The 27,091-nt window shown below is 39.3% G+C and overlaps 1 protein-coding gene across 4 annotated transcripts in view; it reads left to right on the plus strand.

Moving 5' to 3' along the window:
• Positions 1–27,091, plus strand: part of APH1B (aph-1 homolog B, gamma-secretase subunit) — a 70,580-nt gene that overhangs the window by 27,242 nt on the left and 16,247 nt on the right. For 2 of the 4 annotated variants that reach the window (XM_046007308.1, XM_046007312.1), the window contains one exon: positions 4,751–7,602. In XM_046007308.1, coding sequence (XP_045863264.1) covers positions 4,751–4,918 — 168 coding nt within the window. In that variant the 3' untranslated portion in view covers positions 4,919–7,602. Of the gene's footprint in view, positions 1–4,750; positions 7,603–27,091 lie in introns of those variants that run through there. The other 2 variants (XM_046007309.1, XM_046007311.1) reach the window with 2 other exon arrangements.

Genomic DNA, 27,091 nt, shown 5'->3' on the forward strand with positions numbered 1-27,091 from the left:
ATTCCAGACTCAGCACAGTCACTAGACCTTAATACATAGTTGTGTTATAACACTTATCCTCCGAGTGTTGTTATCTTTAATATAGTTCTTATATCTCTCTAACTAGAGTTCGATCATCAAGGATGGGGCCTTATCTTATCAATCTTTGTTTCTTCAATCCAATAAATGTTGAATATTGAATAGTTGATACTCTCTCTAATGATTAAAAGATCCCAGGAAAGGGGCACCTGGGTGGCTCAGTGGGTTAAAGCCTCTGCCTTCCGCTCGGGTCATGATCCCAGGGTCCTGGGATCGAGCCCCACATCGGGCTCTCTGCTCCGCAGGGAGCCTGCTTCCTCCTCTCTCTCTGCCTGCCTCTCTGCCTAGTTGTGATTTCTCTCTGTCAAATAAATAAAATATTTAAAAAAAAAAATTAAAAAAAGATCCCAGGAAAATAAGCTAAAATAAAAAGAACCTAGGAAATTTGAAAGATGATATACCAAAATGGTAACAGTGGTTATCTCTGAATAGCAGGTTTCAGAGAATATTTAAGTAATTGTTTTATTTAAATACACCTACAGAAAAGTATACAGATCAGAAGCATCCATCTTGATGAATGTAACCTATGTAACTTGAACCCAAATGAAAACGAAAACACTGTCAGCTCTCATGAACCTCCCACCATGGTCCTGACTTCTAACGTGCAGCTTGTCTTGCTTTTGGTATTTTATATAAACAGAACGATTTAGTCTTTGCTCTTGTGTCTGACTCCTTTCACTCAACATCATGTTTGTGAGATTCATCTGTATGTATAGCTAGCTGTTAATTGTTCATTTTTTGCAGTATAGTATTCTACTTTGTAACTGTACCTTGCTTTATCCATTCTACAGCAGAAATGGTGTGTCTAGCTTCTAACTGTTGTGAATAGTAATGCTTTGAGCATTCTACTATATGTCCCTTTGAATGTATGTACACATTGCTTTTAGATATATGTGATATATGCCTAGAAATGGAATTGCTGGCCATGCGGTGTATATATGTCAACTGTTCATACCACGCAGTTTTTCAGAGTAATTGTATCAAGTTACATCCGCACCATTAATTTGTGAGTGGCAGTTCCTCACCCTCTTCACCCACAGTTACTATGTCACTCTCTATTGTCACACATCCTGCTGGGTGTATCGTAGTATCACATTGTGGTTTTATTTTATTTTTTTATTTTTTTAAAAGATTTTATTTGTTTGAGACAGAGAGAGAGAGAGCAGACATGATGGATGAGCAGGGGCAGAGGGAGAAGCAGACTCCCTGCTGAGCAGGGAGCCTGATGTTGGACTCGATTCCCAGACTCCAGGATCATGACCTGAGCCAAAAGCAGTCACTTAACCAATGACCCACCCACGTGCCTGCACATTGTGGTTTTACTTTATATTTCCCTAAGATTAATGAGATTATGCATGTCTTCATATATTTATTGGCCATTTGGATAATTCTTTTGTGAAGTGCCTGTTCAAATCTTTTGCCTATAACCCTATTGGATTGTCTTTTTGGTTTCTAGGAGTTCTTTCTGTATTCTCTAAAAAAGGTCTTTGTCAGATGTACCTATTGTAAATAGCTTCTCCTGTACTGTGGTTTAACTTTACATCCTCTTTATGTTGTCTTTTTTATGAGCAAAAATTCTTTATTTTGATGTAGTTTAATCAATTTTGCTTTATCATTTATAGCTTTTGTTTTCTGTTCAATGAATATTAACCTATCCGAATTTCAATTTTAAAATTTATTTTACTCATACTCATTTGTGTATTTTAATTTTCTACAACAATCACATATTGCTTCTGTAATTGTTTAAAGAAGAAAAAAATTTTAAAGAAACTAAAGAGAAATACAAAAGAACTTAGCACCCTATAAAGTAAGTTAAAATTCAGTGGATTTCCAAAGAATCCAGAAAGTGCTCAATGCCTGCCTCAATGTGCTCAATGTCCACAGATGCCTCTTAAGAAAGGCACTTTTTCTGCATAAGGTGCCATCTGCAAAATCAGCCCATTTTCCTGATAGGAAAGAGCTGATAGGCAGGGTCGGTATCTTAACCAGGAGCATGCGCAGGTAGGGTGAGGGTAAGAACAGTGATGAGCCATGGAAGCACTCCCCTTGAAGGCTTTTATAGGCAGAGGTCTGTGGTGACAGGTTGACCCAGTTAGTTCCTCTCCTTTGGTAAGTGTAAGTTCTGGGCTAGCTGGGAACCCATCTCCCCACCTTACTCTGGCCCAGGAAAGGAAGTATTTTCTCCTTCTCTCTACCTGGGCTCTATATCCAGTTCTTTCCCACAAGGACCTCACTCTGATTGTGTCCTTGATCCCACACCACCAGTTTTCCTTCTCGTCTTTAGCATATAGACGTATCTTAAAACTCTCCACTATTGCCTTTCCTCCGTCTAGCCATCATTCCCTTTTTTTCTCTTCCCCATCACAGCAAAATTTCTCAGAGTTACCTCCACTAATTTTGTCTCCACTTCTTCACCTCTCATACTTGTAGTCCAGTCTTGGTTCTGCTCAACCACCCTTCTAAAATTGCACTTGTCAAGATCAAAGGAAATCTCCATTTCTCAAGAACACATCGGGGTTTTTGTTTTCATCTCAGCAGCCTTTAAAAGAGTTGACCACTCTCTCTGTGAAACATGTTCCTCTTTTGACTTCTATAACACATGGCCTGCTTTTCCTCTTACCTCACTGTTTGCTCTTCTCAGACCCCTTTGCTGACTCCTTTTCAGTAAATCAAGAGAATAGAATGTTGTTGATACTTTTAATTTGCTTCTGCGATACTAAACAGCCCAAAAAATTTATAAATGTTCTCATGGCTTTGTTCTGACTTCTCCTTTCCCCTCTCTCTGTAGTAGCTCCTTGGGTAACTGCATTCAGAGTCATGGCTTTAAATACTGTCTATGGGCTGTGCTTTTAGCACAGGTCTCTTTCCTAGCACAAGTCTCTCCTCACAGCCCCATATTCGTATGCCTAATGCTTTCCTGATGTTTGTCCTTTGAAATCTCATAGGCATGTTACTCTTAGCTTATCCTCATTGGACTTGATTCTCACCCATCACTCTGAGTGTCATCTTTCCCCAAGTCTTTGTCATCCCGTTAAGTAGCACTGCCGTTTACCAAAAGCCAGAAACTTGGAAGCCACTTTGGCCTCCCTCTTTCCCTCACATTCCTTCCATCAGCAAGTCCTGTCCATTCATATCACCCACTCTCTCCATCTCTACTACCACCGCCCTGATCTAAGTCACCATCCTGTACTCTCCTCAACCAGTGTAAAATCCTCTTCTTCTTTTTTATTTTTTTTTTTTAAAGATTTATTTATTTGACAGACAGAGGTCACAAGCAGGTAGAGAGGCAGGTAGAGAGAGAGGAGGAAGCAGGCCTTCTGCTGAGCAGAGAGCCTGATGTGGGGCTCGATCCCAGGACCCTGGGATCATGACCTGAGCCGAAGGCAGAGGCTTTAACCCACTGAGCCACCCAGGTACCCCCCTTTTTTATTATTAATATATAATGTATTATTTGTTTCAGGGATATAGGTCTGTGATTCATCAGTCTTACACAATACCTAGCTCTCATCACAACACATACCCTCCCCAGTGTCCATCACCCAGCCGCTCTGTCCCTCGGACTGCCTTCCACTCCATCAACCCTCAGTTTCCTGAGATTAAGAGTCTCTTACGGTTTGTCAGTGCACAACCTTCTTAATGAGTCTCCCTGCTTTCACAATTGCCTCCTTTAACCCATTTTGTGCAGTTTTAAACATCTAAATCAAGTCGCTAAGCTCCCCTACCTTGACCCCTTCTGTGACCCTCCATTGCACTGGGGATGAAGTCCACACCCCCTACCAACATGCTGCATTTACTGGTTCCTGCCTTCCATTCTTGACCTCATCTCATGTGCTGCCCCTCCATCTCTACACATGACTAATACCACTCTTCCCAGGTTCTCAGCTGCACCAAGCTCTTTGCCCTCCTGTAGTTCCCACCTTCAGTCTACACAAGGCTGGCTCTCTCCAACGATATGTCAGTTTAAATGCTACTTCCTCAGGACTACCCCTCAGCAACTTAAGTAGACCACCTTGTTCTTACTTATCTAGCACCATCATGATTATAATTATTCTGTCTAATGTTCATCAGAATGTGTAATTATTTGATTCATTTATTTGCTGCTTCATTCCTTACTTGGTTTTTTTCTTTTAGCATATAAGCTCCATTAGGGTAGATACTCTGGTCTTCAGTGTTACATAGCATAATACCTCTTGGCACTCCTTCAGAGTTTAAGTGAACGTTTGGACCCTCTTCAGCTGTGCAGGTGAAAAAGAGATGCTATTCCCTTGAATACTAAGGATTCATCCTGAAGTAACTTGGACTTGTCTTACTTTCTTGAAAATTAAGAGCTGGTTAACACAGAAATTGTTATGACCTGGGCCCAGGTTGTATAACATATATCTTCTGTTGGGTCTTCCATTTGATTCTGACTTCTAGTTACCCTCTAGCCTTGTCATTTGAATATAGCGAAGCACACATCTATGGGCTAGCGTCTATTGACAAGGTTAGTTCTGTGTGTCTTCGTGGTACTCAGTGTGTGACATACATCATATGTTCGGTGAAACACAGCCCAGCTATTGAAAGTATCCTATGTTTTCCTTATTCTTTAGTTACTCTACATGTTTAATAAGCTTACTGTTATTATACAAGCTGGGGTTTTTTTTGTTTTGTTTTGTTTGTTTGTTTTTTGCAGACCTTCATAAGTCCGCATTATGGAATAAATCTGGTATCCACATATTTAATCATGGTACTCATGGGCATCTGGGCATTCTTTGTTGCTGGAGGCAGCTGCCGAAGCCTGAAGCTCTGCCTACTCTGCCAAGACAAGGACTTCCTCCTTTTCAACCAGCGCTCCAGATAACCTCTGAGAACCAGCACCTGTCAAACAGTAAGCTGCATCTTTAGAGGAAGCACAACTGTGCCTTTTTCTAAAAATTCCTTTTCCTGGTGGAATTTAGAAAAAACAAAACCATCTAGATAAAATATGACGTTCATGCCACAGCTCTCTGAAAGGGATACATTAGTGAGTGTGCATGTCCCGGCTACACATTAGACTGTCACCTGGGGAGGTGTAACGAATACTGGTACCTGGGCTCCATCTTCCATACTTAATTGGTCTGGGCATTCAGTAATTTTTAAGATTTTTTTTATTTGAGGAGAAGGAGGAGCAGAGGGAGAGGGACAAGCAGACTCTGCGCTGAGTGTGGAGCCTGATGTGGGGCTCAGTCTCAGGACCCCGAGATCCTGACCTGAGCTGGAACTAAAAGTCCAATGCCAAACCGACTGAGCCACCCAGGTGCCTCTGGGCATTTGGTAATTTTTAAAAGCTTCCCAGATGACTCTGAAATGCAGCCAATTTAAGAACCATCGGTGTCCAAATAAGACGTTCCTGAGAACACCGTAAATGAATAAAAGTCAGGTGTTCAGTTGTCTCTCAACTCAGCTTGTGCTGAGCAGGTAAATCTTTGAATGGTCAAATCTTGCTTGGTGTTTGTCTTTTTAAGTCATGAAGTCACAAAAGGCTAAAGGGCTTTCATCCCTATGAACTTTTCGTGTTCTTTACTAGCACCCTATTTTATGAGAACATGGCAGGTTGTGCTTCTACATGCAGTAGCAAATTGCACTGACTTTCTATGACGATTTAGCTAGAGTAAGCTATTGATTAACAAGCTGCATTTTTTCTGTAGTTTTTACTCTGGATTTTGCTTTTTGAGACATTACATTGTTTTTGAGCATAGATTCAGTTTGTTTAACCAAAAACCAATTATTTTCTGATTCCTGGGTAGGTATTAAAAACCAGGAATTTTTGTGCAACTTCTGTAAGTCTTTCCTGGGTTTAAGGCTTTTCATGAGCTCTGTCCCAATGCAGTGTTTACCAGCTGAGTGTGGATAGCAGGGCAGGTTGAGGTGAAGCCTGTTCTATCTCTCAGCAGTTCTGCCAATTGCTGAGTGATGTGCTCTGGGACAGACTTCACTAGAGCGGTGAAAGAATCAGAAGCATGAGGAAAACAAGCCAGTAGAGTGATGTTGACACTTTTAATTTGCCCCTGTGATACTAGGGCACTCCCCACCCCCTGCCAACAAGTGATATAGTGTAAAATTAGAAATGTCTGAAACTGCCAAATTTGTGCTTTTACAAAATCCATATAATCTTTAGATTTAGCAAATGTCTCTGGGCTTTAGTAGCAGATATAACCTTCCCTTTATAGGAATACCCAAGGCGTTTGTTCAGCTTCTAGGCAACCCTTTTGATTTCCTTTATAAAGAGGAAATGCCAATGAATTGTGCCTTTACTAACTAGAATTTGTTACCCGTTGATGGCTTTTAGAGAACGGATGGTGTGAAATGAAAATTCCCTACACATTTAAGTGATAAGCTCAGTGGATCCCACATGTACAGTAGAACATCCAAAAGAAATAGGAGCAGCAATGAGAGGGCTCACTAGTGCCATGACAGATGGAAGAACTTCACACTACAGTGGTGGAGAGGAATAATGAACATGTTTAAAATGGAAAGGTCGCCAGTATTTTCAGCTAGCTGCACATCATTTCAGGGGCCAGAACCTCTCACGTGAACTAGACTTTTATCTGTGAAATCCCTTCCCATGATTAAATAACTAGAATTTCTTAATCTATTGATTCAAGAGAAATTGGATTTCCAGCAAGGCTGTAAATAGTCCTTAGCAATTACAGTTATTCTCCTAGAGTTTACTTCGCAACACTGATACCAATGCTGCCACCAGAGTTTGTGGTGTTCTACCATTATACAAATTTTCCTTAGACTAGAAGAGTCATAGAAAGAGTCAAGGACAGAGAGACTGACCAGTGAAATTTACTGTGCAGGGGAACGAGATACCTGTGGAACTGGGCTGTATTCCTGTCGGAACGTGGTGTTCTTTGGTGGACAGAAAAAGAAAAATATATAGTTGGTTATCACTGTTGACGTACAAATCTCTTGAATGGATAGTCTGATAAAATATTTGATCTGTAAAGTACTGAAAAATATGAGAATATTAATATTACTCATTACTGTGATCTGAGGATGTCCTCTGTACTTAATATTAAGTAAAGAAGCTGGGATACTGTAAAATCTCATTTATAAAAACTTAACAGGCAAGAGGAAATTTTTCTTTTGGTGAGACTCTTGTCTGAGGAAATTATTTAATAATCTTTGACTCCCTATGCATAAAGGAACTTCGTACTGCTGATTTTTGTTAAAATGTGAGCTTTGCTATAGTCAGTTTAGGCACTATTTTTACAAATAGCTCTGCTTTGCCTGATGCCAGTGGTGCCCAGAGGGAGAGTATAGTTTTCTTCTGTTGCTGTGTATAAACTGAGATGCCTTTTTTTTTTTTTTCCCTCTGCATTTTTTATCTATGAGGATCCTTCTGAGCCCTGATAGTATTTGGACAGCAGGTGGTGTTGATAGTTTATGCTCTCCTCCACACAGTGCTTCCTCAGTTTGGAAGGAAATGTGGGTAAATTTAGAGTTGACCTTGGAATGTGAATGTTGCTACAGTGCTTGAATATTTTGCCATGTGATTAATAGAGATTGATTTTGTTGCTCTCTAATAAATTTGTATTTATTTTTTTAATCATTTAAGTTAGTTGTTGTAACTGGAGAAGTTTAGTTACCTCAATCCTGGCCTGCCTGGCTCATAATATAGTAGTAGCAGCCTGTTTTAGAGCATCTATTGAAAGCGTGGCTTAAAGGAAGAAATGATGGTAACCTCAGATTGCATAGAGAATGTCTTTTGTTCTCGTTAAATTTTTTTTTCTTAAAGCACATTTCAGTGTTTGCTGAGATTGGCAAATTCACATTAAAAATATTAGGTGTTCTTGTCCGTAGAGTTGGGTGCAGGATAAGTAGTTGTGACAGGAGCTTCCTCCTACGTGTAACTCCTCCCACTTTGCATCACCTCAGACTAGCCCGGAGGTAGGGGTTAGCAGTCACTGTGCGCCTAAGGGCTCCAGGGAGGCCTGCGTGGTGGCGGCCTGTCTTAGGCAGCAGCCCCCAGCTCCCTGGGAAGAGCTCTTTGAAAGTGCTAGCTCTCATTACTTAACTTTTTCTTGGGTCCTACAGGGTCCTAACTCCAGGTGGAAAAAGTAGATATCACAACAAAACAATTTTGAAGTGCTTTGCTTAGAGCATTTTGTTTAAGATTGCAGTGTTTACAGTTCTTCTATAATAAAAGGCGTTACTTCTATTAAATTCTAGTGTTTAGAGAGATGGCTACTATATGTATCATTTTATATAAGTATACAATATGTATCATTTTATATAAGTTATGCTGTTGTGTCGTATATACTTGTAATATCAGGCCTTGCATTCAGTGCACAATGCAATAGACTCTTTTCAGACCTGTGTTTTTCAGTGAACAATAAAAGTGTTGTCTGGCACTACTCATCTCCCATGTGTCCTCTTTGGAGCAGTGTATTCTTCAGTATCTGTTGTTACACTTTTTGTCTCCTACAAAACTTGACTGCATATTCTGTTGTTTATGACTGGTTAGCCCTGAGACTTTTTAAAGAGAAATCTTTGTTACCTCAAAATTCATAAGGCCTGTTTCATTTCTGTGTTGTTCAGAAACAGTGCAGAGAAGTTCTTTGAGGCTCAAACCAAGTGGAAGATTATTCTCAAAGATCCTGGAAACTCACCTTGAAAAATCTGTTTTAAGTCATTGTAGGAATTTATAAAATATCATATAATAGTCGCTAGAGATGGCAGTTGGTTGACAAGGAGAGTAGAGTTTAGTTTTTACCCAGTGATCCTGAGCAACCTATAGAATCCTTTTGTTTTTTCTCCCTTGGTGTGGAGACAGTGCAGTGAAGGGGTTGAGCTTGTCTTTCACCATCAGACAGGTTGTATAGACAATTATTATGGCCTGAAACTCAAGCCATGTCATGCCTGTTTACTCTGGTTTGAAATGAGGCTGCTCTAGATTTATCTTGACTGTGTTATTAGATGAAATATCCTCAGGGACCAAGAGCTTTTTAGTCCTCACTTGTAAGCCAGTGGAAGAGGTGTGCATTTCTTAGGTAACAGGCCAGATTTGTGTACAACTTCTTTGGCTCTTCCCCACTGAAACTGTGGCTCTAGTTTAATTGTTGTTTGTTTGGTATTTAGTTAGAGCAAGGACTTCCCCCGTGTCCAGCCTCAACACATGAGAAACCTCCAGTGGAAAGAAGTATATATTTTATCCTCACCTCATTGAAAATGCTGAAGAGATGAACCACTCAAACACTCAACTGGCTTATGGATTCAGTCTCAGCAAAAGAATTTTTAAGGATTTGACACCTTCTAAGGTGACCATAATAGTTGATGAGCCCTGAGCAGGTCCTGACTTTAAGACTCAGTAATAGGAGGTACTTGTTGTGTAAGTGTGGATCACTGTAAATCCTTCTTCTACCTAGTGGTGAAACCTTTCATTTTTCAGTGCTTGTGCAAAATCAGAGATGGGGTTTGTAGTGTTTGATCAAGGCCTACCATGCACAGAACACTGCATTAGATACTTTAAAAGGATGGAAAAGAATGAGATGGTAGAGGTCTTTATCCTCTGGGAACATATAATCTGACTGCCTGGATTAAAATACATAAATATTGCCTAATATATTACCATTATGAAATAATATAGACTAACTAGAGTGCATGATACTGGAAATTTTAGCAGTAGATGAAACGCCCCTGGGTAATGGATATAGATCCAGAGGAAAAGGTGGGACTGAGGACTGAACACTGGGGCTCTCCAATTGAGAGGTTGGAATGGGGAAGTGGAGTTGTCCACTGAGGAAGAAAGGAATATCAGGAGAGTGTGGTGGCCTGAGAGGGGAAAGGATGTCAAATGCTGTTGAATAATGAGTACGATGAGGAGTAAGAATTGATCATTACATATGGAGAGGTAGAATTTCAGTGTAGGGGTGAATACCTAAATGGAGTGGATTATAAGGACGTAGACATAGCATATCAAGTACAGAGAACCATTATAAATACAGTAGGGGAATGGGATGATAGCCTGAGGAGGATGAGGGGAAAACAGAGAAGTGTTTTTCTCCCCAGCTCCCAAGTAATACATCATTATAACAGCATGTTTGTATAAGGATGACAGTTACTCAGTGGAAAGGGAAAAATTGATGATGCAGGAGATGGGGGGATAGTTGCCAAAGCAAAGTACGTGAAGAAGGAGTAGAGTGAAATTTTTAGCATTAAATGTTTATATTAGATACGTCAAAATATTTAAAATCAATGACGTGAGATTGAGACAAGATGGCGGAGAAGTAGGAGGAGGTGCCGTTTCAACCTGTACCTTAAAGTGAGCTGATTACCTACCAGAGAACTCTGCTCACCCATGAAATCAGTCTAAGATTAGAATTATACACGTCTGGATCTCTACAGGGGCAGAAGACGCCAGTGGGCAGGTAAAGCGGAGTGGGAACGTAGGACTGATACCGGAAGATAAACAAAAGGGGAAGGGAGCCACCAGAGGTGACCCATTGGAAAGTAATACCCCAATACGAGAGTGCCCTGCAACTGGGAACCAGCATTAACTTGGACTCTGGCTGAAAGCACTCAAAAAGAGCAAAGGATTATGGGGGGAAATTGTGGGAATCGGGTGGTTAGGGACAGGGGCTTAAGTCCCTGGACCCAGGACAGCCACCCCTGGCTGAGCCAGAGAGAGTGCAGCGGAGAAACCAGGTCTTGGTCCCTGAGCTGTGAGCGCACCTGAGAGCACATGGGGTGCGGCTCCCGTGAGGGGCTGGGAGCCTCACCAGCCAGCAGAAACACAGCCTTTTTGCAGTCCCCATGTGAGCACCGCACCGCGCTACCAGAGTCTGAGTCGTGCCCCACACTCTCCCCTGAGACAGATGCACTCAGGCGCCAACCCAGCGCTCTCGGTCCCGGAAAGTCTGAGCACTCCCAGCCCGGGCCAGCAGGAAAATCTGTGTGCGATCAGTGTGCGATCGCTGCTTGGAACCTTTCTGGCGGTCTGGAGCTGCCCAGACAGCCACCGCTGTTGTGATTTTGGGTACAAGCAGGAGTTCCTGCGTCCCCAGGGACCACGACTGGGAACATGTTCTGCCAGCAGCCAAGGGGGAACTTATGTGCTCTCCAGCACCCAGAGGGGAACAGACTGAGACTTTTCTCTGAGAGGGAGGTCTGGGTACAGTTTGCTTTCCTCTAAACCTCTAAAAATCATCAAAAGCTGTCAAGGCGAGAGAAAACAAACGAACAAACAAACAAAAAAACCTCCAGAAAACAAAAGCCTGAAAAACTGGTTTCCTCAGAGCCCACCCCCTTGAGGGGGACGGGAGGACTTAACTCAGGAAACACTGCCTGAAAACCCACGCGGCAAACCCCTCCCCCAGAAAGCCAACCAGAAAAAAAAAAAAAAAAAAAAAAAAAGACGAGAACCACCACCACTACTTCATAGATACAACTTTTATTTTTAATTCATTCCCACTATTCTGGTTCATTTTTTTTATAGATAATTTTTTAACCTATTTACCATCATAGTGAGATGTCCAGTACATCAAATTCCATAATAACCTTTTAACCTGAACTTTTTGATACATATACCCGTTTTTCTTTTGCTTTTCTATTTTTTAATTTTTTAAATTTCATTTTTTTAAATTTTTATTTTTTAATATTCATATAGAGTTAAACTTCAAGATAGTCCCCTTTCCCCAATCAGTGCTACCCCTATAGGTAAACCAATTTTTAATCCCTCTTTATCTTAGGAAAGTTGAGCCTCTTAACAAAGATATCAAGATACATCCAGGAAGAATCAAAATAAACTTCCTCCCCCACACTGAGAATTTATAACCACTCTCCCTTTTTTTTCTCCTGCCAGTGTTTCTGTGTATTTGTGTTTGTCCTGGTAGTATATAAATCTTATACTTGGGGTTCTTTTTGACGAGGTTCTTTTTTTGTCTTGCTTTTATATATATATATAGATATAGATATTTTTTTTTCCTCTTGTCATCTACTTTTGTCAGTCTTTTTGTTTGTCTGTTTTTGTTTGTATACCTCATAAATCTTACCTTGGGGCCCAGTTGGGCCGGGCCTTCTCTTTTATTTTATCTTTCTTTTTTTTCCTGTCTCTCCCTCTCTCTTTTTTCTTTTTCTTCTCTCTTTTTTCTTTCGTTTGGGTGGGGACTCTTGATTGCTCAGAAGCGTTCCAGGGTGCACCTCGACTGCACCACGGTCGATACATCCAGCTACATTCGTTCAGCCATCTCTCACCAAAATGACTAGGAGGAGGAATGCCCAACAGAAGAAAAATTCAGAGGCTGGGCCTTCCGCAGCAGAGCTAAAGGCTATCAACATAGACAATATGTTGGAAAGGGAATTCAGGCTAACAATTATCCAGGCAATAGCTAGATTGGAGAAAGCCGTGGATGACAAAATGGAATTGATTAGGACAGAACTGAAAGCCACCAGGTATGATGTTCACAATGTTCTCAATGAGTTCCAATCTAATCTAAATTCTCTAAAAGCTAGGGTAACTGAGACAGAAGATAGAATTAGTGATCTGGAGAACAAACAGAAAGGACCAGGAGGAAGCCTGGAACAAACAGTTAGAAACCACAAAAAACAGAATTAGGAAAATAAATGATGCCATGAAACGTTCCAACGTCAGAATTATTGGAATCCCTGAAGGGGAGGAGAAAGAAAGAAGTCTAGAAGGTAGAGTGGAACAAATTCTCCACGAAAATTTTCCCAATCTCGTGAATGGAACCAGTGTTCATGTACTAGAGGCAGAACGGTCTCCCCCCAAGATTATAGATTCTAAAAAAAAATCAAGGCACCTGATAGTAAAATTGAGAAATCATAATTGTAGATACAATCTTTTGAAAGCCGCTAGGACAAAGAGACTCCTTACGTACAGAGGAAAGCCTATCAGAATAACGTCAGACCTGTCCACAAAAACCTGGCAAGCCAGAAAGGGCAGGCAAGATATATTTAGGGCACTAAATGAGAAGAACGTGCAACCAAGAATACTTTTCTTTTTTTTTTTTTTTAATATTTTATTTATTTGACAGAAATCACAACTAGGCAGAGAGGCAGGCAGAGAAAGAGGAGGAAGCAGGCTCCCTGCAGAGCAGAGAGACCAATGCAGGGCTCGATCCCAGGACCCTGGGATCATGACCTGAGCCGAAGGCAGAGGCTTTAACCCGCTGAGCCACCCAGACGCCCCCAGCCAAGAATACTTTATCCAGCAAGACTGACATTCAAAATGGATGGAGAGATAAAGAGTTTCCAAGACCAGCAAGGCTTAAAAGAGTATGCGACCACCAAGCTGACACTGCCGGAAATATTAAGGGGGGTTCTATAAAAGAGGAAAAATCCTAAGAATATCATTGAACAGAAATATGGAGACAATCTACAGAAAGAAAGACTTCAAAGGTAACACGATGTCAATAAAAACGTATCTATCAATAATCACTCTCAATGTGAATGGCCTAAATATGCCCATAAAACGGCACAGGAGCCAAAGTATGGAAAGAAGCTAGATGTCCATCAACAGATGAATGGATAAAGAAGATGCGGTATATATACACAATGGAATACTATGCAGCCATCAAAAGAAATGAAATCTTGCCATTTGCAACGACATGGATGGAACTAGAGGGTATCATGCTTAGTGAAATAAGTCAATCAGAGAAAGACAACTATCATATGATCTCCCTGATATGAGGAAGGGGAGATGCAACATGGGGGGTTGGGGGATAGGAGAAGAATAAATGAAAGAAGATGGGATTGGGAGGGAGACAAACCATAAGTGACTCTTAATCTCACAAAACAAACTGAGGGTTGCTGAGGGGGAGGGTTTGGGAGAGGGGGAGTGGGGTTATGGACATTGGGGAGGGTATGTGCTATGGTGAGTGCTGTGAAGTGTGTAAATCTGGCGATTCACAGACCTGTACCCCTGGGGATAAAAATACATTATATGTTTATAAAAAAATAAGAAATAAATAAATTAAAAAAACAAAAACGACACAGGGTTGCAGATGTATAAAACGACAGTACCCATCCATATGTTGTCTACAAGAGACTCATTTCAAACCTAAGGATACACCCAGACTGAAAGTGAAGGGATGGAGAAGCATCTTTCATGCCAATGGGCCTCAAAAGAAGGCTGGGGTAGCAATTCTCATATCAGATAAATTATATTTTAAGCTAAGGACTGTAGTCAGAGATACAGAAAGACACTACATAATTCTTAAAGGGACTATCCACCAAGATGATTTAACAATTGTAAATATCTATGCCCCCAATATGGGAGCAACAAATTACATAAGAAAACTATTAATCAAGATAAAGAGTCATATTGATATGAACACATTAATAGTAGGAGATCTTAACATGCCTCTCTCAGTAACAGACAGATCATCCAAGCAGAAAATCAATAAAGAAAGAAGAGCATTTTCTGTCAAATGAATAAATAAAATCTTTAAAAAAAAGATGAAAATGATAATGCATAAGCTCTTTCCGTTATAAAAATTTTAGTAATTAATATATTTTCACTGTTAACCTTTTTGTTTTTGGAGATTTTATTTATTTAAGAGAGAGCTCCCAAGCGAGTGAGCAGGGGAGAAGAGGGAAGGGGTACAGGAGGGAGGAGAAGGGGAAGAGGCAGGCTCCCTGCTGAGCAGGGAACCCAGGGCAGGTCTGGATCTGGGGACCCAGGGATCATCATGACCTGAGCCAGAGGCAGACGCATGACCAAATGGGCTACCCAGGTACCCACCAAAATTTTATTTAATAAAGAGTTTTTAAGGGGAAAAAAAAAAGAGCATTGAATGACACATTGGACCATATGGACCTCATAGATATATACAGAACATTCCACCCTAAAACAACAGAATACTCATTCTTCTCAAATGCACATGGAACCTTCTCCAGAATAGACCACGTACTGGGTCACAAATCAGGGTTCAACTGATACCAAAAGACTGAGATTATTCCCTGCATATTCTCAGATCACAATGCTTTGAAACTGGAGCTCAATCACAAGGAAAAGTTTGGAAGGAACTCAAATACCTGGAAGCTAAAGACCACCTTGCTTAAGAATGCTTGGATCAACTAGGAGATCAGAGAAGAACTTAAACAATTCATGGAAACCAATGAGAATGAAGATGCTTTGGTCCAAAACCTATGGGATACAGCAAAGGCGGTCCTAAGGGGGAAATACATAGCCATCCAAGCCTCCCTCAAAAAAATGGAAAAATCCAGAATACACCAGCTGTCTCTGCACCTTAAAGAACTGGAGAATCAACAACAAATTAAACCAACTCCACACACAAGAAGGGAAATAATCAAGATTAGAGCAGAGATCAATGAAATAGAAACTAGAGATGCAGTAGAATGTATCAATGAAACCAGAAGCTGGTTTTTTGAAAGAATAAGATCAATAAACCATTGGCCACACTAATCCAAAAGAAAAGAGAGAAAGCTCAAATTAATAAAATTATGAATGAAAAGGGAGAGATCACAACTAACACCAAGGAAATAGAAATAATCATCAGAAGTTATTATCAACAGTTATATGCCAGTAAGTTAAGCTACCTAGATGAAATGGATGCATTCCTGGAAAACTATAAACTCCCAAAACTGAACCAGGAAGAAATTGACAACCTGAATAGACTCATAATCTAGTAAGGAGATTGAAGCAGTGATCAAAAACCTCCCCCAAAACAAGAGCCCAGGACCTGACGGATTCCCTGGGGAATTCTACCAGACTTTCAAAGAAGAAATAACACCTATTCTCCTGAAGCTGTTTCAAAAAATTGAAGCAGAAGGAAAACTTCCAGACTCTTTTTATGAAGCCAGCATTACCCTGATCCCCAAACCGGGCAAAGACCCCACCAAAAGGAGAATTCAGACCAATATCCCTGATGAATATGGATGTTCAGATTCTCAACAAGATCTTAGCAAACAGGATCCAACAGCACATTAAAAAGATTATCCACCATACCAGGTGGGATTCATCCCTGGGTTACAAGGATGGTTCAACATTCGCAAATCAATCAATGTGGTAGAGCAAATCAATAAGAGAAGAGAGAAGAACCACATGGTCCTCTCAATTGATGCAGAAAAAGCATTTGACCAAATCCAGCATCCGTTCCTAATTAAAACACTTCAAAGTATAGGGATAGAGGGAACATTCCTGAACTTCATAAAATCTATCTGTGAAAAACCCACAGCAAATATCATCCTCAATGGGAAAAAGCTCACAGTCTTCCCGTTGAGATCAGGAACATGACAAGGATGCCCACTCTTTCCACTGTTGTTCAACATAGTATTAGAAGTCCTAGCAACAGCAATCAGACAACAAAGAGAAATAAAATGTATCCAAATTGGCAATGAAGAAGTCAAACTCTCTCTCTTCGCAGATGACATGATGCTTTAAATGGAAAACCCAAAAGACTCCACCCCCAAACTACTAGAACTCACACAGCAATTCAGTAATGTGGCAGAATACAAAGTCAATGTACAGAAATCAGTGGCTTTCTTATACACTAACAATGAAAATACAGAAAGGGAAATTAGAGAATCGATTCCATTTACTATAGCACCAAGAACCATAAGATACCTGGGAATAAACCTAACCAAAGAGGTAAAGGATCTGTACTCGAAGAACTACAGAACACTCATGAAAGAAATTGAAGAAGATGCAAAAAGATGGAAGACCATTCCATGCTTTTGGATCGGAAGAATAAACATTGTTAAAATGTCTATACTGCCTGGAGCAATCTATACTTTTAATGCTATTCCAATCAAAATTCCACCGGTATTTTTCAAAAGAGCTAGAGCAAATAATCCTAAAATTTGTATGGAATCAGAAGAGACCCCGAATTGCTAAGGAAATGTTGAAAAAGAAAAACAAAACTGAGGGCATCACATTACCTGATTTCAAGCTTTACTACAAACCTGTGATCACCAAGACAGCATGGTACTGGCATAAAAACAGACACATAGGCCAGTGGAACAGAGTAAAGAGCCCAGATAATGGATCCTCAACTCTATGGTCAAATAATCTTCAACAAAACAGGAAAAAATATACAATGGAAAAAAGACAGTCTCTTCAATAAATGGTGCTGGGAAAACTGGACAGCTATATGTAGAAGAATGAAACTCGACCATTCTCCTACACTGTACACAAAGATAAACTCGAAATGGATAAAGGACCTCAACATGAGATAGGAATCCATCAGAATCCTAGAGGAGAACATAGGTAGTAACCTCTTCGATATCAACCACAGCAACTTCTTTCAAGATATGTCTCCAAAGGCCAAGGAAACAAAAGCAAAAATGAACTTTTGGGACTTCATCAAGATCAAAAGCTTCTGCACAGCAAAGGAAACAGTCAACAAAACAAGCAACCCACAGAATGGGAGAAGATATTCACAAATGACAGTACAGACAAAAGGTTGATATCCAGGATCTACAAAGAACTTCTTAAACTCAACACACACAAAACAGATAATCAAGTCCAAAAAATGGGCAGAAGACATGAACAGACACTTCTCCAATGAAGACATACAAATGGCTATCAGACACATGAAAAAATGTTCATCATCACTAGCCATCAGGGAAATTCAAATTAAAACCGCATTGAGATACCCCCTTATGCCAGTTAGAATGGCCAAAATTAGCAAGACAGGAAACAACGTGTGTTGGAGAGGATGTGGAGAAAGGGGAACCCTCTTACACTGTTGGTGGGAATGCAAGTTGGTGCAGCCACTTTGGAAAACAGTGTGGAGATTCCTTAAGAAATTAAAAATAGAGCTTCCCTATGACCCTGCAATTGCACTACTGGATATTTACCCCAAAGATACAGATGTAGTGAAAAGAAAGGACCATCTGTACCCCATTGTTTATAGCAGCAATGGCCATGGTCGCCAAACTGTTGAAAGAACCAAGATGCCCTTCAGTGGACGAATGGATAAGGAAGATGTGGTCCATATACACTATGGAGTACTATGCCTCCATCAGAAAGGATGAATACCCAACTTTTGTATCAACATGGACGGGACTGGAAGAGATTATGCTAAGTGAAGTAAGTCAAGCAGAGAGGGTCAATTATCATATGGTTTCACTTATTTGTGGAGTATAACAAATAACATGGAGGACATGGGGAGATGGAGAGGAGAAGGAAGTTGTGGGAAATTGGAAGGGGAGATGAACCATGAGAGACTATGGACTCTGAATAACTATCTGAGTGTTTTGAAGAGGCGGGGGGTGGGAGGTTGGGGGAGCCAGGTGGTGGGTAATAGGGAGGGCATGTATTGCATGGAGTACTGGGTGTGGTGTATAAACAATGAATTCTGTTACACTGAAAAGAAAAAAAATCTATAAATTCAATTGAAAACATAATCAGTTTAAATAAGATTATATATTGTGGCAATTTTAAAGAGCCTTAGAGAAGTGATTGTTATAATTCACTAGCTTTATAATTAGACTATCCTGTTTTGCACTCTGAATCAAAATGCAAGGATAAAAGTTGATTTTTTTTATGTCTATTAGAGCAAAACATTGCTTGTTGAACAAAATAATAGAAAATTGGTAGTGAAAAAAAATCAATGATGTAAGCTTTCTCATTAAGAAACTAGGAAAAAAAACAAACCAAAGCTAAAAAGAAGTAAAAGAAAGGAAGTGACAAAGGGCAAAAGTCAAAAAGCAGAAAAACAATGGAGAATTTCAATAAAACAAAAATCTGCTTCTTTGAGAAAATTAATAAAATTGATAAAGCTCTGGCCAGATTGGTAAGGGAAAAAAGAACACATAAATTATGACTAGCATTACAGATCCTACATTTATTAAATAAAAATGGAATATTATAAACAATGCCAATAAATTTAAAACTTAGATGAAATGGACATATCACTTAAAAAAAACAAAGCTCACTCAAGAAGAAATTGAAGGGGTCCCTGGGTGGCTCAGTGAGTTAAGCCTCTGCCTTCTGCTCAGGTCATGATCTCAAGGTCCTGGGATGGAGCCCCACATCGGGCTCTCTGCTCGGCAGGGAGTCTGCTTCCCCCTCTCTCTCTGCCTACTTATAATCTCTGTGTGTGTGTGTCAAATAAATAAATAAAATCTTTTAAAAAAATAGAAAAAGAAGAAATTGAAAACCTAAATATCATTCAGGTATTCAGATATTCAGTAAGGCATGTTTTTTCTTGTTAACATTCCTTGTAATTATTTATTAGAAGCTGAGCATCATATATTGAGTAACAAGAACTGAAATAGGTTTTTAGTATAAGTTTTATGTTAATCTGGGCAAGAGTTGGACTGTATTTAATATTTGTTGCAGCTTTCAGTACCAGAGGCTTCAGATTCCTCTAGTGGCCTTGTTTTGTCTGCCACCTGGACTTTGGGTTTCCCTATATGCTCTTCATCAAAGAAAGTCTGTGTCTTACAGCTCTTTCAGCTATAATCCCTGGTTATTATATTGGAAATCTATTGGTGTGGCAGTAAGATGTAAGAGAAAGTATGTGTCCTATAATCTTAAGATTAATTTCAGTTTCCTAGGAGCACCTGAGTGGCTTAGTCCTTTGGATGTCCAATTCTTTGATTTCAGCTCAGGTCATGGTCTTGGTGTTTTGAGATTAAGCCCCACAATGGGCTCCTCACTGAGCATGGGGCCTGCTTGGGATTTTCTCTCTGTCTCCCCACCCTCCCCCCCACCCTCGGCACCCCTTCCCTTCCCTTGTCCCTGCATTCAGATGCTTTCTCTATCTCTTAAAATAATTATCAATTTTTTTAGTGGGCTTGCATCCTTAGACTAAATGTCTCTTAGCTTTTTACCCCATAGGAAAGACAGGAAAGACAAAGAAGGCTAGAGTAGGAGAAATGCCCTTTCCCCTAGATGGGTTAAGGCTCTTAGAAGGTCTTTTTCTCTGGACAGTAGGTCTTTGTTATGGAGAACACTGGACATATTTTACAATGATTGCTCTTACTCTTACCCTGCCAGAGCCATGGAAGATTGACTATGAGATTCTGGTAGTGTTGGAGGTAAGACCTACAAAAATGTGAGCCTCCTGAGACTGTGTGCTAGTTTTGGGAATTTGTGACTATTATGCTATTCCACAATCAGACTCCAGCAGCTTGTCAAAATTAACATTTAAGTGTCCCTACCGATTTATGGCTCTAGTGGCTTCTGCTCTAGGCAACCAAATTTCAGTTGTGACTCTAGATTCACCTATGTCTCCAGATTTCAGGGTTATGGCTGGTCCTGAGGCCTCAGTTCTCTAACAGGCGCAAGACATTATTGATTTTTATTTTGTTTGGTGTTTTCTTGTTGTAAGGATGGGAGTGACAGCTCCAAGCTCTTTACATGTGGGAGTGAAACTAAAATCCCCTGTATCCATTAAAGAAACTGAATTTGTAGTTTCATGAGGGAAATTCCTAGAAGCCTTCATCAGAGAATTCTACCAAAGAGAAAGAAACAATACCAATTCTACACAAACTGTTCTAGAAAATAGAAGAGATGGTACACTTTTCAATTCATTCTATGAGTGTTACCAAACATTACTTGGTAACAAAACCAGGCAAGGGTATTTTATTATAAATGAAAACAAAAATAAAAATAAAACTACAGACCAGTATCTCTCATGTATATACATGTAAAAATCTTCAATAATATTTTAGGAAATTGAGTTCAGTAATACATGTGACCAAATGGAGTTTATCTCAATAATACAAGATTAGTTTAACATATAAATATCTTGAGTTCACCATAATAACAGACTAAAACAAACATGTGATTATATCAATAGGTACCAAAAAAGCTCCTGACAAAATCTAACCTCTAATTTTTTTTAATAAACGACAACAACTCTTGGCAAGCTAGGACTAGAAAGAAATTTCCCTAATGAAATGAAAACCTATATCTAAGGCCACACCTAATGATAAAAGACTGAATGCTTTCTCCACTAAGATTGGAAACAAGGCAAGGATGTCCACTCTCCCCACTTTGATTCAACATTGTACTAGAAGTCCTAGCCTGTACAAAAAGACAAGGAAATAAGCCATCAGATTGGAAAGGAAGAAATAAAATTCTCTATTTTCAGATAATATAAATTATTGCTATAGAAAGTCCTAAAGAAGCTATGAAAAGGTGACTGAAACTACTTAGTGAATTTAGCAGGTAGAAGGCTCAATTTTTGATACAGAAATTAATCATGTTTCTCTGTAGCAGCAAACAATCAGAAATTGAAATTGGTTGGTTCTCTAGAACCAGTTTGCTTCTTAAACTCTGTAGTGAAGGGCCATTAAAAAAAAAACAACTTTCTAATCCATCACAGATCAATACTTTTGAAAATACAAAAATGAGTTATTGTGAAATGTGATTAAAGACATTCACATTATAAACCCAAAATTGTTCTTACTAGAGCCAACAGATATAAAATACATTCAAATAAAACCAAGGCAAACATGGGTGGGGGGAAAGAATTGCAATTTGTACATGTTTATTGACAATGCGCTTATAAGCAATTAATATAGAATCAGTATTCTACACAAAACGTTTTGTTCTGTAATAACTGAACAAAATGTCATGAAAGAAAAGGCAATTCTCTGTATTAAATATCTATTTAACACACTCTGAAAGAACACTCAGTATATCAATATTTAAACTTTTTAACATGATAAATAAACTTATGTCTTGTTTGTAATTTACCTAGTCTAGATGTATTGATAACAATGCTACTTTCAGAGAATAAAGCATATTTAAAATCTTAATCTGTTTATCCTAATAGATACCAAAATATACCATAAATCTACAATAGTGGAAGTGGATAGAAGATTCCAGAGCAGGCTCATATATATATGAAAATTCAGCATATAACATAATTGGCATTTCAAATTAACAGAAGAATAATCAGTTTTTCAATAAATGGGCTATTTGATGTTTTATTTGATTATATTGGTGGGGAGGGGAGGAGAAAGTAAAGCCAGGTCCTTATTTGCTTTTACTATAAAACAAAATGTAAAGATTAAAAATTCAAATGCAGTGAAACTATAAAATAACTAAAAAAAAAATAGAATAGAGTCGATCTTAAACAATGCAGGAATTAGAGCTGTTGACCCTCCCATCCACTCCGCATGTAGTTGAAAATCTATGCATAACTTCTGATTCTCTAAAAACTCAACTACCACTCACCTCCTGTTGACTGGAAGCCTTACATAAATAGATGATTATCACATATTTTATATGTTATATGTATTACATACTGTTTTCTTAAAGTAAGCTAAAGAAAATGTTATTTAAAAAAATCATAAGAGGGGTGCCTGGGTGGCTCAATGGGTTAAAGCCTCTGCCTTCGGCTCAGGTCATGATCCCAGGGTCCTGGGATCGAGCCCCACATCTGGCTCTCTGCTCCTCGGAGAGCCTGCTTCCTCCTCTCTCTGTCTGCCTCCCTGCCTACCTGTGATCTGTCTCTCTCTCTGTCAAGTAAATAAATAAAATCTTTAAAAAAAAAAAACACGTTAAAAAAAATCATAAGAGAGATGCCTTGGGTGGCTTAGTTAGTTAACCATCTGTCTTTCACTCAGATCATGACCTTGGGGGCCTGGGATTGAGCCTCTCGTCAGGCTCCCTGCTCAGTGGGGAGTCTGCTTCTCCTTCTTCCTCTTGCCCCTCCTCCCTGACTCGAGCTCTCTCTCTCAAATTAAAAAAAAAAAAAAATCATAAGAGAAAATACATTTATGGTACTGTACTGTATTTATTAACACTAAGTTTATATTGTGTGTTTACAAGATGAATAGTCTTGTCAGTACCTACATCAATATTCTCTTATATGATACAAAACACTGTAGATGCTATATATAGATGTAGATCTATATATAGATGTTATATGATACAAAACACTGTAGATGATACAGATAACACTGTAGTGTTATTACTAACACTAGACATCAAAACTGAAAAGATAATGTGAAAAAGAAATTTGTATTTATTTAAGGTATAACAACTCATGGATAATGAATAGCAATTCCCTGATAACGAAGAAGCAGCAATAAGATTGCTTCATGGCAGCCTAGCCTACACACTAATAAATGAACTGTTGTAAAATTTTTATGACATACAGTATTATAGTCCTATTCATAATACAGTATTGGAAACATTGTTACTTTTTTTAAAAAGCCATTTGTGATGATAGGCTGATATGCAGTTGCTGCAATTATGAGAGGCATACTTTAATTCTTGAAAGCCAAGTTCTAAAAAAGGGAACTAAAACATTGTGAATTTTATATTAACTATCACTCACCTTATGCCTTTGTGAGGATGGGCTGTCCACTCCCTCCCAGTCTCATAGGCGATGTTCTGTATGATGACCCCCTGGGTGATGCTGGCAATGGTGACAGAGAAGTGTCTCACACAGTTCTTGTCCTGCGTTTATTAGGTTTTCATATAAAGACACATAGACAACAGAAAAGTTTATTGGCTGTATGGCATGATGATTGTACTATTAAGTGGAAGTGAATCATCATAAAGGTCTTCATCCTCATCATCTTCACACTGAGTGGGCTGAGGAGGAGAAGGAAGGGGAAGGGTTGGTGGTGCTGTATCTGGGGTGGCAGAGGGGGAAGACGTGAAGGAGGCAGGAGAGAGGCAGGCACACTCGTTGGGACTTTATGCAAATACATCATAAGTTCTGTCTGAATTTTTTTTGTCCTTTCTCTAAAAATGTTTCTATATGGTACCTATTCTTCTTTCACCATTTGCTTTAGTTTCAGTGCCTGAATCATAGAAGGGTCCATGTTGTAGAAATCAAAGCAGTCTTGAATAATCAGAACCCTTCTGCCAGATTATCTAACATCAACTTGTTTTCTGGCACTACTTCTTCCACGTCTCCTTCCTCTTTGTCTGGCACTGGTTCCGAAGCACTCATCTCCGTCAAGTCATCTTCCGTTCATTCCTCTGATGTGATGTGTATGAGCTCTTGAGTTTCTCCAAGATCCATATCTTGAAACTCTCACCTTTATTGCCATATCCACAACCTCCTTCATGATTTCCTTGATTGGTTCTGTCATAAATCCTGTGAAGTCATGCACAACATCTGGGCAGTTTTCTCTAGGAGGAATTTATTGTTTCTGGCTTGATGCTTGCATGGCTTTTCCTAGAACAATGATGGCATCTTTGGTGGTATGATCCTTCCAGACTTTCATGATGTTTTCCCTGTCAGGGCTTTTTCCACAGTGTTGACAGTACTTTCCATAAGATACCATGTGTCACGAGCCTTAAACATCTTATGACCCCCTGATCTAGAGACTGAATTAGAGATGTTGTTGGTGTTTGGGGGTAAGTAATCCACTTTGATACCTTCTGTGTTGAACTCATGGGGTTCTGGGTGGCCAGAAAAGTTGTCCACTATCAAAAGAACTTCAGGGGCACCTGGATGGCTTGGTCAGTTAAGTGTCTGACTCTTGAGTTTGGCTCAGGTCACGATCTCAGGGTCTTGAGATTGAGCCCCTCATCAGGCTCTGTGCTGGGCATGGAGCCTGCTTAAAATTCTCTCTCTCCCTCTGCCCCACCCATTCCCCCCCCCCCAAAAAAAAGAATGTTAAAAGGCAGTCACTTACTGGGGCACCTGGCTGGCTCAGTCGGAAGAACATGCAAATCTCTATCTTCCGGTCATAAATTCAAGCTCCATGTTGGGTCTAGAGATTACTGAAAACAAACAAACAAACAAACTTAAAAAAAAAAAAAGAAAAAAGGCAATCACTTACTGGCATGGTACTTTCTGACTTCAGGGGCGTTGATGGAACCAATCCAGAAAAAGAGTTCTCATCATCTTAGCCTTCTTATACAACCAAGAGACTGGCGGCTGGTATTTATCTTTTCCTTTCAAAGCGTGGGGCTTTGTAGCATAGATAAAGACTGTCCTGATCCATAAACCTGATTGCATTTGGACAAAACAGTAGTTAACCTATTACTTTTTGCCTTAAATACTGGTGCTCAATTCTTTATTAAGGAATGTCTTTGGGGGCACACCTGAGTGGCTTAGTCAGTCAAGTAGCTCCCTTCGGCTCAGGTCATGATCTCTGGGTCCTGCAATCCAGTCCCATGTTGGGCTCCCTGCTCAGCGGGGAGTCTGCTTCCCCCTCTCCCTCTGCCCAACCTTCCTTGTGCTTGCTCTCTCTCTCTCAAATAAATAAATAAAATCTTAAAAAAAGAAAGAAAGAAATGTCCTTTGGGGCTTTTTTTTTCCCTAGGATGGACACTTTTGTCTGTATTACAAACCCGTTCAGGCAAGTATTCTTTTTCAATAGTGATTTTCTTAATGGTGAGTGGGAGCTCATCTGTTGCTTCTCCTGTTATCTTGACACTTTTTCAGCCAAACCTCTTTCTAAAATTATCAAGCCCCTCTTTGCTGGCATTAAATTCTCCAGCTTTAGATCCTTCACCTTCCTTTTGCTCTAAGTTATCATATAATGACTGCTTTTTCTCAGATCATTTTAGAATCTATAGGAATGTCTTTCTTAGAGCAATGCTGCGCTCACATAAAAGCTGCATTCTCAATACAAAATAAAGGTATTTTGCAAAAAAAGTGCAAGGATTTTGCACCTGCTAGCATAGCCACAGTGACAGCTTTGTGAATTTCCTCCCCCTCCCCACAATGGTCCTTACACTGGATTAATTTACCTGGAAATGGCAGGCAACCATAGCCGTAATCTCAAACTATGGTACATATCAAGCCATGCAATTTTTCCTCGTAATGTCATGACTTTTTTCCATTTCTTGGGAGCACTTCCAGCATCACTAGTGGCACTCCGTAAGGGCCCCTAGTGTTGTTCAAAGTTTATAGTATTGCACTGAGCATAATGGACAATGTGTGAGAACAGGAGAGCTCACCTTTTACTGTGAGAAGCAATTTTACTGGAGAGGTGAATTGGTCACGCGGTGATGATTACCATCACACAGCATTTTAAGCGGATACTTGCCACACTTCAGTTCACCTAAATAGCAGCAGGAGGTGGCTGTGAAATTATTATGGCAGGACAACATGTACTGCAGTAAATTTCATGCAGTGAAGGTTTAAGACTGCGTCTTTATTTGTTTACCTTTCTCTTGACTGAATGGTGCCATGTACAGTCTCTGCATCAATTGTGATACATTTTAACTTTTTACAATAGATTGTATATGTTTTATGGAAGTAAATGATAAAGTAGACTAGTATCTATATCTATTTTGTGCATGACACACCCAACGTTTTCTTAATTTTTTCGATAATTCTCAGCTATGCAGTTTGTCTACAGGTTTTTTCAAATTGTTGCAAGTCCTCAAAAATTTTTCAATATGCTTATTGAAAAAAGTCTGCCTGTAAGTGGACCAGCCCAGTTCAAACTTGTGTTGCTCCCGGGTCAACTGTAGTTTCATAATCCTAATGTGGATAGAGTATTTCTGAGCACTTCATTACAAATCACAAAGGGAAAAAAATGGACAGATTTGACTGCATAAAATTGAAAACAGCAAAAGACACCCTAAACAAAGAGGACTGGGAGAAATATCTTTGGCTTATATTACAAAGAGTTGTCACCTATAATATATAAGAAACTTCTATTAATAAAAAAAGATGATTTGGTGAAGCAGTCCATGGACATAAATAGATAATTCATAGGTAAAATGTAATAGCCAATAAATATAAGATGAAATGCTAAATTATTAATAAAAGAAATACAAAACAAGCAAATAATTTTTAAATTATCAGATTATCAAAGATGAAAAATATTGATATTATCAAGGATTGTTGAACATATGGTAGAAGCAACATGTTGTGAGAAAACAAATTAGTACAGCCCTTTGGGTGGAGATTTAGCATAATTCATTATATCTACAACATTTTGAGATATGCATATTTTGAACCAGGAATTTCTTTTCCAGGAATTTATCCTATTGAAATATATTCAAGTGCAAAAGCATCTTGCAGTAGTATTGTAAGGGTAAGAAATTTTCAACAATGTCTGTCAGGACATGATAGACCTTGAAGAACAGAATACTTTACAGCCATTAAAAAGAATGAGGATG

This window comes from Meles meles, chromosome 6 (genome assembly GCF_922984935.1).
Source record: "Meles meles chromosome 6, mMelMel3.1 paternal haplotype, whole genome shotgun sequence".
NCBI lineage: Eukaryota > Metazoa > Chordata > Mammalia > Carnivora > Mustelidae > Meles > Meles meles.